The 19,109-nt window shown below is 35.8% G+C and overlaps 1 protein-coding gene across 1 annotated transcript in view; it reads right to left on the bottom strand.

Annotated features, from left to right (window-relative positions):
• ABCA13 (ATP binding cassette subfamily A member 13) overlaps positions 1-19,109 on the bottom strand; it is a 175,708-nt gene that overhangs the window by 63,516 nt on the left and 93,083 nt on the right. Inside the window, exons 37-41 of the mRNA XM_058813952.1 lie at positions 6,773-7,019; positions 5,758-5,847; positions 5,099-5,171; positions 3,434-3,552; positions 2,411-2,498 (exon numbers count right to left, since the gene is read on the bottom strand). Of these exons, the coding sequence (XP_058669935.1) occupies positions 2,411-2,498; positions 3,434-3,552; positions 5,099-5,171; positions 5,758-5,847; positions 6,773-7,019 (617 nt within the window). The remainder of the gene's footprint in view (positions 1-2,410; positions 2,499-3,433; positions 3,553-5,098; positions 5,172-5,757; positions 5,848-6,772; positions 7,020-19,109) is intronic.

Genomic DNA, 19,109 nt, shown 5'->3' with positions numbered 1-19,109 from the left:
GTTAGCAAAATTCTTTCCCAAGGAAAAACACAACCCCTCACCACATCAGATTGAAGTTCTATGAAGACATGTTTTACATTATTACATAATCTTTTACTTGCCATTAATATTCCAGAATAAAGTTAGACTTACATTTCAGCTAACATATGGCCTATCAAGAAAATAGGATGAGAAGGAGCAGAGAAGTCCCTCAGCATTGCTGGACCAGATTAATGATTGATATTGAGCTAGAAACATGTAATTTTTTCCTCTAGACACTTAAACAATTACTGTACTGTAAAGCCTCAAGCCCCAACCTTTGGGATTGGAAAAATATACTCTTCCAAATGACATGTGAACAGAACAATTTGCCTTTTGGCAGTATTTAAAATTACCACATGTTCTTCCTATATTTCATTATGTTATAAAAAACAGCAACTCTGAAGCTATTATGGAACAATTTTTTGGCCATGTTACCAAAGGAAGCCAAAGAATCTAAAGTCAAGAATATTAAAAAAATTTGAGAAGTTGTTCTTTTGCTATGTAGCACTGATCATCAATGAATGCCAATAATCAATGTTTTTAATCAGCCCTATTTGTCATGTCATAGATACAGTCTCTCTCCTGTATGCACATACACACATTCCTCATGTGCATGCATATACCATGTATGTATTATACACAGCACAGTATGATTAGGTACAATAAAATAGTTACTAAATAAATATTTTTAATTTGAACAAGAAAAATTGTTGACTTCTCAAGGACTGATAAAGAATGTATAAAGATTCAGAAGTTTTCTAAAATAAAGTAAATCATTCTCTTCTAATGCAAATTTCTCATTTTCTTTCATACCAGGCTATGTAAATGGTACATTCACTGTCTCATGAACAGACCTAAAAGGTCAAAGTAAAAATCTGGTCATTAGTTACTGAAAGGTTAATGCAATAACTTGACATTGCATCCTTTGAAAGACATTTCCAGGAGATGCTTTAGATAACACAGTGCCCTTTATAAATTTACTCCACTATTTGCTTTGGGTCTGAAATATGAAGCTTACTTACTAAGAGTATAACTATAATTTATCCCTGTCCTGATGGCAGGTAGTGCTCTATACCAAACACACTAAAAAAGGACCACAGTGCAAGCATGTCAAAACAAGAATCTAAAATGATTAAAGATACACAGGAAAAATTGGAAGTCAGACAAAAGATATTGCTGGAAACTTTCAGGTCTCTCATGGAGGAATGATGGAACTGGAGTTCAAACCTGTAAAATATATGGGACTAAAAGCGAGATTACGAATGACCAAAATGAAAATCTGTATATGTTCGGATTTGTATATATAATAGGGAGATTTCTAGCAAATTGTATGGAAAAAGCATTAGAAACAGGAAGTTATTTTGCAAAACTAAGCATAAAATTACATTGGACTGGAGAAAATCTGTATTTTTTCCTTACAATTTGTCTCAAAATGGATTTAGGGATGGCGCTTATGTATGCTGTTCCTTGTTTTCTTTTTTTTAAAGACCAAATAAAATCTATATTTACATTAAAATATTTAAAGGCAGAAACATCTTTCTTTCATATCCTAATCTAGAATCTGGAAAATGCACAGGTTCCTTTTAAGAAATCTTGTTTGCCTCAAATTCAAAAACAGAGACGTCTCACTGACATGCATCAATACTTCTCCAAGACTGCTTCTCCTCTACTTGTAATGCATCTACATTTGAACGAATCCCAAAAATCAAAGAAAGATTATTTTAAGCACAATTGAAATAAAGGGCTTTTCCTTAGGGCCTTTTGGTATGCAGTGCCCATGAGAGGTACAGTATCTCCATATTGTGAAAACTTAGGATGAGACCCGGAGGCTAACCATTACTTACCAATGCAGAGCATTTTATCTCCCTTAGAACAATTTTAGAAAGGCTCTTTTGAGAAAAGAATAGTAAGTTTGTTATGCAGAAGGAACTGCTCCTGGAAGATGACTTTACTCTTAGGGGGAGGGTGGTGAGAGAAATGAAGCAAAGTATCCCTTGTAGGCATGAAAAGCATCAACAGCAACCCATTACTGTGATGCTCAATGCGCTTTGGCCAATTCTGACATTGGCTTTTTGCAGAATACAAAAAATTATTATTTGACTGACTTTCTAAAAGCAAGTTTTAAACTTAGATTCTAAAATGAGTTCACTGGGAGAAAAAAACCAAGGTATATCAATTGACTAATTTAAAACAGTTTATCAAATGCAGGAGATTACTTCAAGGTTTATGAACAGAGTTAGATGATAAAAGACAAAGGATTTTTTCCCAATTATTCAAGAGCAAGGATTTCATGTAATGATTTTTTATTTGCTAAGTGCTATGATGTCTGAAGCCTGAAAAAGTAATCAATATATACATACAGATGTGCACACATACATGTAACTCTTACCTTAGCCAGAGGCTGAGATTTAGTGTTATTCAATTTTTTATCTTGAAGTTCAAATGCTTTCATCCCTCCAAAAGACCAACCACCATATCTGATAGTAGAAATTAAAGTAACAAAAAGTTATCTGCCTTAAGCTCTGCAGTTTTCTTGCAAGGGTACAGTTGAGATAGCTGCAATAATGCTTTATTTTTCAACTGAAAGTAAAACTTCACCCCTCACAAATGCCTTCCTTGTTAAAAAGAAGGGGGACAATGTAGTTTTTAATCAGGTGAATATTACTGGCTTTTTTCTGGCAAAGGTATTGCCTTAGATAAGAATTTTTTGCTTTCTGAAAGCTGAAATCTTTGAGCAGCAGGAAGGGGTGTGAGCAAGTGAGAAGCATCTTAAACAGCTTTATTTCTTCCTACATCATTCACATATTAGCTCAAATCGTTCATCCAAAGATGCTTACCTCTATTTAAATCAAATCAGATGTACCTTCTTTTAATATATGAATGGCTAACACTTTCTTCTCCTCAATAAAATCATACATGGTCTAATATTTCCACTTACATTATCAGCAGTGGTTGAGTTGTAAAGGCACATAAATAAACTTCAAAATACAGCAGATAACCTCTGTTGCAGATATCACAGAATATGAAGTATTGCCAGGGGCACACCAGCCCTTTTTACTTCAAAGAAAATATTAATTGGAGCATGTCCACCTCTGTTTGATTGAGTCTCTGAGGAATGGAAATTATTTTGTTCACCTGGTTTAGATATGCATCTCTGAGATGCTGAAATAACTCACTACCTGTAAGAAACACCAGAGTATGCCTAGAGGTGATCGTCATGCAGCTTCTGGAGGGAGTTCTGAGATGTGACCATTGAGGATCTTTCATGTTACCTTGAATTTCAGCCTAACTCTACACCTTGATAACAATCACCAGATAAAGACAATGACCCTTTATATTCTCAGTGACAAATATCTATGCTTTGGATCAGGAGGGACAGAGGAAAAAGAAAGGCTAGACATTTTAAAATTACCTTGTTTTGTTGGAAGACCTCACTAAATACTCTTCCACAGGGAACCCTGAAAGATTATATAAAATATGTCCTTTCTTATTCTTCACATAGGAAGCAGAAGTATTGAAAGTTGGGCACATCTGAAAAAAAGTATATATAAAGTAAGTAAAGCACTTTTTAAAAGCAGTGGCACTACATTTAGCCTTATTTTTGGATTTTGATGTAGATTTTATAGCGTTTCTTTTTAACTTGATTTGTCTTTCCCAGCTTTAACAGATTTTCAATAAATTATGAATATTTTTATGTTTATAAGGCAACTCAAATGATTGTGCCACCTACACATTAGAAATCCCTTTGATTTCTCTTGCAGCCCTGTCAGTCAGTTTGTTTTGAAAACATCAGAACTTGTATATAAGCTTAGGAATGTTTACGGCACTGAAAATGGCAAGACTGCTTTTTACTTGTTTTTCCTGAGAAGAAATACAAAATTGGCACCAGATAAATATGAGATGAAAGCAAAATTCTAATTAATGTTATAAGCTTCTAAAAACTTCATTGATGAGCTGAAGAGAAGAATAAAGGAAGATGTCTTCTAATGATTCAGTGGGACATTCTCACAACCAAGAAAAAGGTGACAAGTATTAGACTCAATTATCTCAGAAGCTTTACAAAGTACTTTATGGCAATCAACTGAAAAATTTTAATGCTTTACATCTCAAACCTACAAAAATAAAAATTCACTCTCAGAGATTGCTCTTACATAGCTCACAGATAAAAGTTCTGCCTCCACTGTCAAGTGACTTTTTTCAGTTTTCATGGTTAATAGACCTCTCCCTGTAAAAGTTTCCCATTTGTATTTTATTCAACCTTCTTTTAATTCCCTTGAGTATTAGAGGCAAACTTATTCCTCGTCCAGAAAAGTAAAAAATAAGTTTCCTCCTTCCATTTTCCCCAAAACTGTATTGCTATATTTCATATGCAACTCTTATTCTAAATAATTATATCTTTATAAACAAAAGAAACTTTTTTTGTAGGATATTCCTTTTTGGGGAAATACATTTGTCACCTCAGTCAGTTTCATATTTTTGTTTATTACTCAACTCAGAGCAAGTCAGCAGGAAAAATAATTCATTAAGAAGATCAGAAATTCATTATGCTTTTCAAAATCCTTCATTTCTTGAAGCCTGTTGTATTTTGAAATCCAAAATCCAAACCACAAGCAAACTCTAACAATTAAATCTCATTCATGTGTAAATTCCCTGGTGGGTTCTACCAGCTAGGCTCACCCACCTTTTCCTCTGAAAGTAGGTGGTCTTCCAGATGTTATGGAAGTGTTATGTTTTAGCCCTGTTTTACATGGAGGTTTTTCTTAATCAGAATCCTATAACGTATTTAAAGTAAGTTGCATCTGCTGAAAATAGTTCAGCTGTCTCTGATCCTGTTATTTCAGATCAATCTATAGCCATTTCTAGTGCACATATATGTTCAAATACATATAAACCAGGAAATTGTGTACAATTTCATTAGGTGAAAGAGAAGTAAACCTTCAATCATAACAAAGTCAGACCTGTGAGGATTTATTTCCTCATGACTTTCACCAGCCCTTCAAAAACAGCAGCCAAGGAATTAGAAGTAATATACACACATACATTTTTTACATATGTAAGTAAATAAAAAATTACATACCTCTTGTTCAGACACACATCTGCATGAATCCTGAGGTGACATAGATTCTGTCTGCCAGCATGAATTATTTTTTCTAATAGGAATAAATGTAATAAAAATTATAACTAGGAAATGAGAGGAATACGTCACTTAACAGAAGAAACCCAGAGACTAATGGGCAGGCCTGGCATGCTTACACCTTCTTAGCATTTGATCACAGCAGCAGCTGTGTCTAGAGTGATACAAATTTTATTCACTTTTATCAAAGTTTATTTATTAAAAATATTTATATAGGCATCAAAATAGCTTCATGTCTCATATTTACAGCAATTATTAAAGCATTGTCGCCACTTCATTCCTGAATTTGGAAATCTAGAATGCTTCCTAACAAATACTTTCTTTATTGTCTGTCCATCCTTCATATGGACACCAGGCTTGATCAAAATCATCCTGAAATTAATCGGAAAACTGCCACTTACTTTTAAGATGTATGGATCAGACCTTTAACAGTAAAGCCTACTTTCCTCTTCACCTGGATGTCAGCTCCTTTATCAGAAACAATTTGTCACTAACACCATGCTGCCAAAAAAAGGCTAAGATAATCCATTACACAGAAAGAAAAAAAAAAATGAAATGCTCAATATTTAAATGAAGGAAATAGTTATATTAGTTACAATTACCCGTGTTGTGAATGCCTGCATCTGTGGTCCCAATCAGAGAAATATCCCAACAGAACCTGAGAAAGTTTTCCTAGGCTATCATCTTCAGTGCTGTTCAAAGAGGACCATAGGGGTATAAGGGATGATGGGGAAAGAAAAATTAAAAAAGAAAAGAAATAAAGACATGTTAATATGGCTCCATTGGCCTTCAGTCTGAAGGTCCTATGTATTTTCCAAGAAATTAAAGGACTATTAAATCCATGCATGGGATACATACCCCAATAATCTCATTTCAAAATACTCAATATGAACATGTAAAGAAAATTCATTGCAATTATGGCTAAACAAATCTCAACATCTACCCATGGGCATTCTTCTTCTTATAGTCATGCATTTCTAACTATTGGCATTGCTAAAGTGTTTTTATGCTTATAAAATAAATTTATATTATATCTATAAATTCAAACAGCATCTTGCTATCTTCATCTGTATATTTGCACCTGTATATGTGATTAGCACTCTATATTGATTGAGTCTATTGATACTGCACATTAAATATAAATAAATAAACAAATAGTTTAGTTGGTTTCAAAGCTGAACATACAGAAATTAGGTTGAGTAAGACGAGCAGCAGGCTTTGTAAATACTGTGTGGTATTTTGAAACCCAAGAATTGTTTCAAGAAAATAACTTCAGACCTAAATAATTTTTTTAAAATGAAGCGTGCAAAGGCTCGTTTAAATACACTTGTTCATTTACATATAAATGGTCATGGCTGGTATTGATTTGAGTTCAATCTTCTCCAAAGTCTTTGCCCTTTCCTCCAGAAAATCCTTCACACAAAGCTTTTCTAATTTTATCTTTCACTTACAATAATCTATAAAAGTGTACTAAACATCTAAAAAAACTGCCAAATAACTATTGTAAAAAGTAATCTATCATTCTTTCTAGAATACAAGAAGGTCTTTACAATAGGAGAACTCAAGGGTAAAGGTCCCAGAGCCCTGGATATTGATGATGATGGATGAGCCCTTTACCTAAAGAAGGATTCTGCATTGCCATAAAGTCTTGGTGTCAGCTGGAGAGAAGGATAATCGATAGCCAGAGGTTTCACACTAAACAAGGCCATTGCCAGTGCAACAAAGAGGATGGGCAGCAGCACATTTGACAGGCTTCCTCTCCAGTCTCTCCTTGTGTGGTGAAATCTCTTCATCACAAGGGCAATAATCTGTGTGAGAACAAGGCGGGCTCCATGCACACTCGAGGCTCCAGCAAGTGAAATACCTAAGTGAGACAAAGAAAACAACCTGTTGACAAACAAGGAAAACCAAACTGAACTTTCACATGTTACTTTGTCAAATGTAGATCATGACAGTCTTTTAGCTGTAATAAAATCAAACTACATAAGCCTGGCATGCTCTCCTGAATGGAATAGTGTAGCCCCATACCACATCACTTCCAAGCATAAGCAATTAACTAATAAACTCTTCCTGCGAGGGAAAACAGATATTCAGTTAACACATCTCTATAGGTTCCCATGCGCAGGTAATGGTTTACTGAATATTATTTTCCCTAGGCACTCCCTGTGATCCTGTCATGGTTCGACCATTCATTGTGCATTATCACCTTTGTTCCTGGACAAATTACTCTGACAAACATGGCCTGTATTCACACTAATGTCTTGATCCACCTTGACTGGAATTAACAGCAACTTTCCCACAGAAATTTCAATGGATCCTCTTCAGAGCATCACAGTTGACAGGCACATGGATTCTCATAAAAGTATTCCCTTCACTTCCCTGCTCATATGGGACTGATAGATTTTTCATATTTGTTAGTCAATTCAGCTTTCAGAGCTCATGGGCTGTCCTTCAGATTCATATGGGAGTGTGTCCACAGCTTATTCAATCAATCAGTTTCCTGATAGACCTTCCCTTAATTTTATTTGATCATTCTCTCTCTGACACTTGTGAATCACACCAATCACTCTGCCTCCGTTTTAGCCCCTAATGCCTTCTTGGTATGTGCAGGCTCTTATCAAACCCTCTTGCCTGAGGCCTTGCCCAATTGAATGTCCTTCAGCCTCTTTCCTTCCTCACAGCATAGCAGAGTGTCTGACAGATTTACCACCACAGGTATTTGTACCGTAGCAAGACTGAATAGCCTGTTTATTACAGTGCTCAAAGTCATGCTATATTTTATCAACACTTGTGATTTGCCTCTTTATTGCCTTCCCTTCTGCTTATTGACAGCACTCTAACCAGCATCTCCACATTTCCTGTTTAAACAATTATGTGTATGGAAGTTCCCAAGTAACCTCAAATTAATTGTCCTTAGAACAGGTTTTTTTTTGAGTTAACAGAATTTTAATCCCAGACCCTTTGCATTGTTCTAACAGAGTATTTTTAGCCAACTGAGGCAAAGAGGGAGAAAAATTAATCAGATAATAAGCCAAACTTCTGACAATGGTCATTGAACAAACAGCTCAAATTCTGCACTCATTACTCCAGGTAAATACAGGTTAATCACCCTCAGTGCCTGGGAAGGTCACATGTCAAATCCTCCAGAAAATGATTCCCAGGATACGAAAAACAAGTAATGACCAGGAATAAACTTGATACATTTGAACTGTGTCACCTGAGAGCTCATCATGAATACAGGACTGGTTTGGTGAAGGATGAGCAGAGTGCACTATTTATTTTGATTTAACAAAGCCTGTGACGTGGTCTCCCACAGTGGTATGGGCTGTGGAGGACAAGGCCCACTGTTGGACTGACAGGCACCACCCTGAAGTCTGGGAACAGGGATACTGGATCCAGCTGAGGAGCAGGTGATTAGCTGGGATGCCCCTTGGGGGCAAAGATGAGCAAAACACTGGCTAAGAGTACCTTTTAACACAGATGTGTGTGCATATCTGCACCTGGAGGGGATCCACTCTGTTTGGAATCACTTTTCTGTCAGGCACTGGGGACAAGGAGAACCTCCTGGCAGCAGGAGCAGCTCTCTGGCAGCATCTAAGAACCCTAGTGATATCAGAGAGCAAAATCTCTGCTCAGGGTAAGGACAAGCTACAACAGGCACCAGCTGGCACCTGGAAAATTCTGATATCATAAATTAGAAAAAGAAATTTCACTGTGAAGAAAACAATCAAAACTCAAGACTGGCCTGAACATGGCACTAGATAACTTGCTCTTGACCTGCTTGACCTGCATTCTCAACATTAATTTCTCTGATTTTAACAGACTATAATTAATTAATTTGGGGGTTATTTTGGGGGGAGGGCAAGGGGGGAAACTCCAATATTTGTTACTTTAACTCTGCAACTGAATTTTATATCTTTTTACCCCAGAAAATCCCACTGAGCAGAAATTCTCTCTTTAAGACATTCTAATCAGTTATAGCTTGCTAATTTGACAGTTAACACAAATGGAATTGAAGATTTTGAATCTGTGGAGAGAAAAAGTACCTTCTGAATTCCAATTCTGATTCAGCTTTCAAGTGCTCTGATCAAGAAGGGTTACATTTTAGGCTTGGAATTTTTTGTTCCGTAAATTGGAGTAGGAGGAGGAGACACTCTTCTTAAGAAATTTTTTTTTGAAGGAAATTTCTTAGGAATGTATTAAGTTCTTCATATTATCATGGTAAGACTCCCAATAGTTGTTACAACACAGAAATTGAGACACTCAGAGGCAGAAAAAATTTCAAGGTAGGAGTGTTTTCAGACTAAAACACACCCAGGAAGTGCTTCCAGCTTAACATCTCTGAAATTGTAAAGTGTTCCATCTCTCATTCATCTAAGTAGTAAAATGCCAGAATATAAGAACAGAATTTGATATTTTCTGTAGTCCCAGATCTCATAAACATGACATGTGAATGAAAGAGTCTTCAATATATTTGACCCTTTGAATCTCTGAAAGGCAACTATGACATCTACTTTCTGGGGACAGAAAGGGAAATCGGAGCTGTCAACCATTCTTTTTTTTTTTTACAAACAGAGCAGAGAGAAATTATAACAATTTAATTCAGATTGCCAAAGGAACGGAAACTGTCATCATGATTATAAATAATTGTCCATTTTGTCCAATATCCTGACTCTTACTCAATATTCATAATGCCAATGAGCCAAGACACACCACAAGAAGATGCAATAAACCATTATAAGTGGAAGTATGTTTGACAATTTAACTGAGGCACTTTAAAGTGATTTATCTTTTCTAAAACCTCATATGTTTATTGTTTAAAATTCGAATTGAAAAGGGTGCCAAATACCTTTCTGAATTATCTTAAATTACCATTTTTGCAACTTTGAATTTTGTCATTTCTTTGTGTCTCAGGTGCAAAACAAAATTCTTGTATACTTGTTTTGGATTTTTTCCATTTGATGATACTGGATGGGTTCTTAAATCTTGCTTTAGGAGACAGGTTACAGAAGTTTTCAATCCATTTTCTGCATAAATAATCCCATCCTTTCACTCTCCTCTTATAAAAATCTTTATAGTCCTAATCAACCTTGCTGCTTGTCTCAAATCCTCTTATATTGACACTGTATCAGTCTCAAGATATAATGTGTTCAATGTAGCTGTCTATCAGATGTGGAAACATTCCTGATTTATATGTTATTATTATCTATGCCTGTACTGGTCAACTTGTTCTCTTTATGTATCATACCACTTCATCTGACTGCAGCCACACTGTGAATAGCAGCCTGCTTTGGGCTTTCCATAATAGACTCAATATGGCTTTCAAGATTCCCAAGGTATTAAATCACACTTTCAACTAGAACCTACAGCTTTAATTTTTGCTTCATAAAGCTTCTAAGTAATTCACCACCTATGTCTGGTATGTATGTCAGGATGCATAAAAACAGCTTACATTTATGGGAAAACAGCTTCTGATTATCACTGAGAGAATGATAAAGGCTAAAAGACAAGACCAGCTGACCTCTCTGTTATGAAGTCAATTTTTATGCAGAAAGCTTATGAAAATATCCTCATTAATAATTTAGATCACAGAATTAAAAACCTGACCCAAATGTTAGAAGTTGTCTTGCTTGACTTACAGTTGCAATTATCCACCAGAAGTGCAATTATGTTCACAATTAACTTTTACTTCCCAATTCATCCAGACTCTCCTTTGTATTACAGACAAGACTTATGCTAGTTTTCAATATATATAGGTTAATATGAGGTACAGGGAAACAGAACAAGACCTAAAATCCAGAAACAAAAATTATCAAAATCCTTGCCTATAGACTACTCTAGAATTAGGAACAGAAACAATTATTGTAAAAGTCTTTAACTTGGTATTATATGATCCTTTTCTCCTGTATTTTTCACTTCTAGAAAACAATGTAATTCTAATGTTTTTCATGGTGCAGAAGCAAAGATGGGCTATGCAATAGATAAACTAACAGCCAGGAGCATTTCATCTTCAATTCTACTTCTGTCACTTTGGCATTTAGGCAAGTCATGTAGAGGAGGTCCAGCATTTGGGAAGGTAAGACTTGGAGCTGCAATACTCTGGCAAAGCAGGTGAGCTAGCTCACATGAAACTGGTTACATTCAGAGGCTGCACATATTTATTGGTTTGTCAGAAGTTTTGTGCCAACAAGTAGTTCTAAGCTGAGCAAGTGAACTGTCATCACTCTGCATTTCAGCGCACACCATACTGGCCCAGAGGCAGTGCTAGCCCACCAATCTTGGGAGTGCACAGCCTTTCATTAGAAGATATAAAAATGTCCTTCCTCTTCTTGCACATTTTTTTACTCATTATAAGAAATTATTACTGTATTGATTTTGTTTCCAGGAGGATTTTGAAGACAAATTTTCATGTGGGGAATGTGAATAAAAGGCATTTTGATGGTGTAAAATATAAAGGGAATACATCTGGTCTGTGTTTCATACAGTGGCTGATTCTTGCTTATATCTAATAGAATAATGAGTTATCTCTATCCAAAGCTGATCAGAAAAATATTTATTTTGGGGGGAATTTCACAAGAGAAGTTCCCATGGGGCATTTTTAGATATAAATTCTCCTATTCTTCCATTCAGACTATTTTTAATTTTAGGCATTGTGAATGTTTCTTCTAAAACATTGATTCAAATTGTTTCCATCTTAAGAATTTCCTGTCTAAGAGTTTCTCCCTGCTCCATACATATTGATTAATCCAATTAAGTACCCTTTTTGAAGGCAAAACATGTAGGCTTTAATTTAAAATTTAGCTTTACATTCTGAGTGCCAGATCTCAAAATACTATTCAGCATAGGCCTGAAGACCTTTGAGACACAGTAATAGAAATCTAGGCAACTGTAGAGTTCTTCAGTAGAATTAACATGTTTTAAAGCCAAGGAATTGGTGTCTGTCACTCCCCAACCTTATAAAGAACTTGCTCCAAAACTCAGATCTCCCAAGCCCTTTTCCTCAAGCCAGACAGTTGACTGATTAGACAATTTCCTTCCTTTATCTAAGATATTATTCTTGTTCAAGATCTGACACACTTAATACTTTATCACACTGAAGACCAGTGAAAGGATAGCTTGAACAATACACCTGACTCCTATTGAAAAATCAAGAACCAGCACAACCAGAAAAATGTGCTGCATATTCTCACTGAAGAAACCCCAACACACAAATCTCACAATCTAAAACCCTGTCCCTAGAAAAACTATTAGCAAACTTATAAAGGAGCCTTTTTAAGCTCTTTTTTTTTTTAATTTATATCCTAGAATAAGGGGTATGAGCGAAAGTTCATTTGTACACAAAAAGTTTAAGGAAAGAACAGGACGAAGTCTTTTCAAACTTATCACTGTATTTAAAAGAAATGCATCCTAAAATTAGGCCTAAGCAGAGTAGGAATTATCTACTCCCAGCAGTGTGTAAGGGGGTGAAGAACTGGTAGGATACAATTGCACTTTAATCCCAGAGGGAGAAATGCCTTACAGTACCCTTACACTTGACATGGAGAGGAGATATATCTGACTTTCACTAGTTAAATCAAAGACAGAAGTGCTAAATGGGTTTGTGCAAAAGAAAAGTTAAAACATCCAGGTGTCAGAGAGCAAAAAGATTTCATCCATAAAATAATTTCCTTTACTCTGACTTGCTGCATTGTTATTCAAGCAGTGACAGAGATGTGTCTAAGCAAGAGCATTTGATCCTGGACATCACTGCAAGATTTTCATCCAGATGTAAACACATTGTACAAATAACATAAGGCACATAATTAAGTGGCAATGGAAAATACATGTCCAAAGAAGGACAATGAATCTGATGAAGGGCTTGGAGCCCAAGTCTTATGCAAAGTGGCTGGGGGATCTGGGATTGCTTATCCTGCAGAAAAGAAGGCTCAGGGGGGACCTTATCATTCTCTACAACTCTGTGAAAAGAGGCTGTAGCCAGGTTGGGGTCAGTCTCTTCTCCCAAGAAACCAGTGACAGGACGAGAGGAGTCCTAAGCTGCAGTAGGGGAGGTTTAGGTTGGACATTAGGAATAATTTCTTCACAAAAAGTGTGATATAACATTGGAATGGGCTGCCCAAGGTGGTTGTGGAGTGACTGCTCTGAAGGTGTTTAAGAAAAGACTGGATGTGGCACCCAGTTTGTATGTGACCCATACAAACACTTCAAGCACCAACCTAAAATATGCTACTCCTCTTGGTCCTTAACCTTGTCATGATATATTTTTCAGATAGGTAACAAGCAGACTGGGAAATAATTAAAATTAGGACTAATTTTTGAGTACTGAATAATCCAGTTACAGAGAATACATTAGGATATACAACAAGATAGCTCTCAAAATAACCTGAATAGAGCACATCACCTAGATTCTCAAGAGCCCATTAAATGCAGCAAATTACTATACCTGTCCCCCAAACTCTCCAACTTTTGTAGATTTTACTAGGTGAATCTACTTTTTCAACATCCAACCACCATCACACTGCTGCAAAGATCTACAAAATAGTCAGAAGACATTTTAAGTGTAAAAATGTATTGTTGTCATCTTATTGTATTTCATATTTCTGGAGTCCCATCCTAAAGTCCATACCTTCTTGCTGGTCCTATTATGCAGCTCCTCTCTGCAGCACAGTTCCTCATGGCTTCCACAGGGGCTCATCCTGGGCTCTCGGCCCACCCCTTTTATCCCAGTTGCCTTCACAAGCTACAGCTGCTGCCCAACTAAGGACTTTGCAGCTGTAGCTCATTTAGAATAGCTGGGACCCACTTATCCAACACATAGATCTTACAGGGACTCTCTCCACAAAAATGAATACAACTCAAGGTCTTTATTTTGTCTCCAGGCATAGCATGGCCTCATTCACATTATGAATATCACCCTTTAATTTCAAGATCTTGCGTTTTCTCAAAGTTGAGCATACTAGAGGTATGAACAATAGATAAAGAGATGAACACTCCTGAATGCAAGGAAAATATTTCTTCACAATTATACAAAGTAGATTAAAACTAAAAATTAGGTTCTAGTTTTCCCTTCCTTTATATGTTTACAATCACAACAACTTATAGCCAACATTATAATTCTATTATATGAAATACGAATTTAAGTATCTGAAACACTCATGTAAGACAGAAAAAAGGTAAGCCAGCCTCTTTAATTAACATATAACTAATACTCACATGCCTACAGAATTTCCTGACTGTTTCAACCCTCTATTTAATGCAAGAATATTCAATCTCATATCAATGCAAAAAAAAAAAAAATTAAGCTTTGTCATCACTCATATTAAATAACAGAAAATCTTCTGAAAGTGCCACATCATGCACCGCACATGTGTGGTAGTAAATAAAAACTTTAAAAAAGATGTACATCAAAACCACATTCTAAATGTAAATTTGAGGAAGCAAGAAAGTCCAAATGGCATTTAGCAAATAAATAAAATAGTCAGAAAGACAGTGATCTAAACCTCTGCTGTGGACCTGCTTTATGCTCATGCCTTCCCAAACCTATTTTTCTCTTTTATCTACTCATTGCATTCAGTCTTAAAACTAGACTGCAAACTGTCAGAGGTGGTAAGGACCTGGGTTTTTTATTCTTACTGTTAGTCTGTAGGGTGTCTGGAACAACAGGGTATGACTTTAGATTGGGTTTCCAAGGCACCGTGCCTCATACAATAAACAACAGCTACCACTAGGAAAAACCTAGGAAAAAACAACACCCTTGTGTTGTTGTTTTTTGTTGCTGCTCAAGTGTGAGCTGGTGTTAAAACACCCCTTGCTGTTTTTACTAGTGTGGGAATGGGCAGGGATACTGATGCCACAGCAGAAACTTGACTGAGCATACATTTATTTGGGAATTTAACACTTCCAGGTTATAAAAGCACTGTCATTACTTTCAATGAAGGGAATTAATTTTCTAGTGCAAAATACTCTGTTTCTTCACCTTCTCCAGCCATAAGAACACAAACAGTACATGAGCATAAGGAAATGGGAAAAAATGGTCCTGTCTCCTATCCATCACCCTACAGACACCATGGAGAGCCAAATACAGTGGGTACACTGACAGGCAAGCTAATCTGGTGAATGGACACCTAAGCTAGTCTGGGCCTGGTGGAAGAGGAGGACACACTACTGAATGCATTGTTACAATAATTCATAAATAGAGGGTTTCAACTGTTTCTACATTTTTGATGCCTGAAACGATCTCTTTTGATCCATTTCCATGGTTTTTTCCCTGCTTTGCCATAGTTAATATCTCTTCATCCTAGCTGGGATTTTTGTCAGCTTAAACCACGCTGAAAAAGAAGTTTGAAATAAACAACAAGTATTTTTATTAGACTTGTGTGGTGAACTCTGATGTGGCCAGAACAACTTCATCATTATGGGATGCGACTATTATTTGGAAATAAAACATAAAGAAACCCAAAAAAACCCAAAACAAAACAAAAATGAAAACACAAAACAAAAAACCGAAATTTTCATTCAGGTAGACAGGCTATCATGTCTTGGAAAAGAAAATTACTACAGGTTTGAAACCCCTAAGTCTCTGATTTTGAGTTTCTGCATGGTTAATTTGCAACATTAACAACTATGCTAATTTCAATTTCCAGGAGATAATTTTGGAAATAGATACTCTTTTAATGCAGTACTATCTCCTCTGCAGCGATGCTCCTGCAATGAATTGCCACATGGAGGAGGAGACAAGTAACGGAAGAGCTGAAATAAAAGTACAGACTGTGGCTACAAAATGGAAGCATAGTTTCACCTTCTGTTTGTACTCTTTGAAGGTACAACAGTAGAAGAGAAGCACATACTGTTAGAATTGCAAAAAATATCCCAATCCATTTAATATGTATCATATCTATGTCAGACTTGGCCAAGAGAAAGAATACATTTGTGCATGCACAGGCAAACAACCATCAGATACATCTTGTCCACTAGAATATACCCTCTAATGACAATAAGCAGCACACTTACTGAGGTTGGTTCCTCTTCTTTCTAGATCAATACTCAGAAAGTTGTTAGAATTTAACTCACTGAATTCAACCTATAAACTCAAGTTACAACATTTCAAGACTGAATCTGATGCAGACCATAGGGCTATACCCCACAGTGCTTTTGCTGTGTCTGGTAAAAAACTGGTAAAAGGGCAGAATAGCAATAAAATCTGAACTTTGCTCTACTACTTCCCATAACATTATGTGTGAGACTAAATGCTAAGTACCTTAGCATTTCCAACTAAAAAGATTAAATAGAGCAACAGAAGAAACAGCTATATATTCTAACCAGGTGCTCTCAAACACTTCCCACTGGTCACTCCCAGAAAGGGAACTTCAAAATAACAACTGTCCATTATTGTACTGCAAATGACTTCTGTCATGCAGCTGCTCAGTTTGCCATGAGTGGCCTTTGAAAACACTATGTACAGCACTCTGGAAGAATCCTCTTTGAATTGCTCAGAGAAAACTCAGACATTAAACAGAGGAAACAACTTCAGCAGGGCCCAGATTTCACCATGACGGACAAGGACATTCTGACCCACTTTAACTTTCAGGATTTTTGCAAGTATTATCTTAATACAAACAAAGTACTTCATCTAAAATACTGCAGCTCCCATTATCAGGAATTTTTTGGACCATATCTCTACTGGAGTTATTCTATTAATACAAAAATCATATCAAAGTTTGTGCAGGGAAACAATTCAAAACTGAAAGTTCTGCAGGAGGCATGTTTTATTCAGACCTGAAGCTCTAGGTCTGAATAAACATTGAAAAAATGTGTTTGATGAATAATCTCATGCCTCAGGCATTCATGTATCTCATAAATAGTAGTATTAAACAACTTCAAGGATCTGGATTAGCAGAAACAACAGCTTCATTTTTTTCTAATGTTTCCAATGAATACTGTAACCTAAATAAACTGTAAAATAGATTTAGAGACAGATAGAAAAAAATTACATGGCTAAAAATTCCCACCTATACAGAAGTCCAACACCAGGTCTACTATAATGAAGTCCCACTTATATTTCAAATGAGGAATTGGCTAGCAACAGTGTAATAAACATCTTGTATCACCCTGTAACAAGTGTACCATATGAAAAGGTGGCAAAAAAAGGGTAGTCCTAAGTGCTCCACATACTGCCCTTCATACTAAAACTACTTTACATGTTGTCTCTGTAACTCCTAAACCATTTTTTTTTTTTAGTTTTGAAGAAAAAAAAAAAAAAAAAAAAAAAAAAAAAAAAAAAAAACCAAAAAACCCCATGTAGTACTGCAGAATGTTGCTAGTATTGAAAAAAAAAAGTGTGAATATTGCTGAAGTCTTTGTGGGCTTTTGGTGCACAAAAGGAATGTTTTAGCAATAGAGCAGAGACAACAATTTCACCAAAAGAGATACTTTTGAGAAGGAACTGGACAGGTGAAAATCTAGTTTCATTAGAAGCATCAGCCTCAAAGAGAGTTTTACTAGCACAACTAAGATGCGTAGCCCACCTCCTACATATCTAGGGTATTTACTCAATAAATGAGGCAAGATGTTAGGAAGATTTCATGAAGCCCCTTCCCTAAGCAATGTTCTGTTTCAGAATGAAAAGTAAGCATCTTACTCTTGATAAGCATTTCTTTAAAAAATTGGTCATTTACATTACTTACGTAATTGAAGTTAAAATATATGTATTCTTAGTGCAACAGCACTAATACAGCAAAACTGCTTTAAAATACTTGTGTTTTAAAGACATGTGTTTACATACACACACACTTTCTTCATCTGTAAAAATATAAATACACAAACACAAAAAGATCTATGAAATATACACTCCACTTGTAAGCTCAAGCAAGGCAAGAAACCATCAGAATTTACTTTCCATATAAAACCTAAAGACTAGCTATTAGCAACAAATACTTTCTGACATCATATGTATGACTTTGAGTTGATTATCTAAGTGAAAATTTTGTCCAGCACATAGGTCCCATATTACGAGGGAGAGAAATAATAGTTTATGTGGAATATGAGGTGTGAGGAAGGCAGGTAGTGTTAACCTACTTTATGTCTCTGAAATAGGTACTTCTAAACAGAGACACTGATGCTTCATGTCTACAATATTCGTCACATAAATCAAGTTACATTTTGCAAGATGGAGTATTGAAGTCATTCCTAAGTTCTTTTATGCAAATTTTACAGGGAATTGAAAGAAATTAGCTCCATTTACAAATGGATGTTAAAATATAACTTCAACGATATTGCAAAAATCACTGTCAAGCCTTTTTTTTTGTAATTACAGTGAACTCAATTAATCATAGTGGATTGAAAAATCCTGTTTAAGAATAGAAGAAGCCACTTGATCATCTTCCAAAAGACATCAAATTCCACTCTGCTTCTCAAATGCAGAAATCAATAACACCTTTTACTGTAGCATATTTTCTGCAAAGACCCAATCTTGTGCCAAATGCACCAGGAGAAGCAACACACTTCCCTGGGTAGAATAACTCCAACTGCTAATTAACTCTTGCTTGTCTTCAGATTACACCTATTTGCTTACTTTTTGCTTCCTTTATTCAATTTCTCTCTTCTGTTTATATAATTCTATAAAAGGTAGAATTATACTTTAAGAGATGTATTCTCCATGCGTTTAAAAAAATAGTATCTTTAAGCAAACCACTTCTCTGTCTTATTTTTGATAAACTATGTTAACAGAGCCCTGATGGTGCCTTTACAAGGACTTCACTGCCAACCTCCAAATATTAATTCTTCTCTGCGCACTTCCTGAATTCTCAATTTCTCCCTAAAGTCATTCAAACTTAAAAATATGGACAAAAAGGTTGTACTAGTATTGTAGCATCAGTCTCATCAATTTTGAATGGATAGTCAAAATGACCTCTTTGCATCATTTTGTACATTTAGCTCAAATATAAATCACCTTAGCTGT

This window comes from Ammospiza caudacuta, chromosome 1, assembly GCF_027887145.1.
Source record: "Ammospiza caudacuta isolate bAmmCau1 chromosome 1, bAmmCau1.pri, whole genome shotgun sequence".
In the NCBI taxonomy this organism is placed as follows: Eukaryota; Metazoa; Chordata; class Aves; order Passeriformes; family Passerellidae; genus Ammospiza; species Ammospiza caudacuta.
The sequence above is the reverse complement of the archived record's forward strand: the minus strand, read 5'-3'. Positions and strand labels throughout refer to the sequence as shown.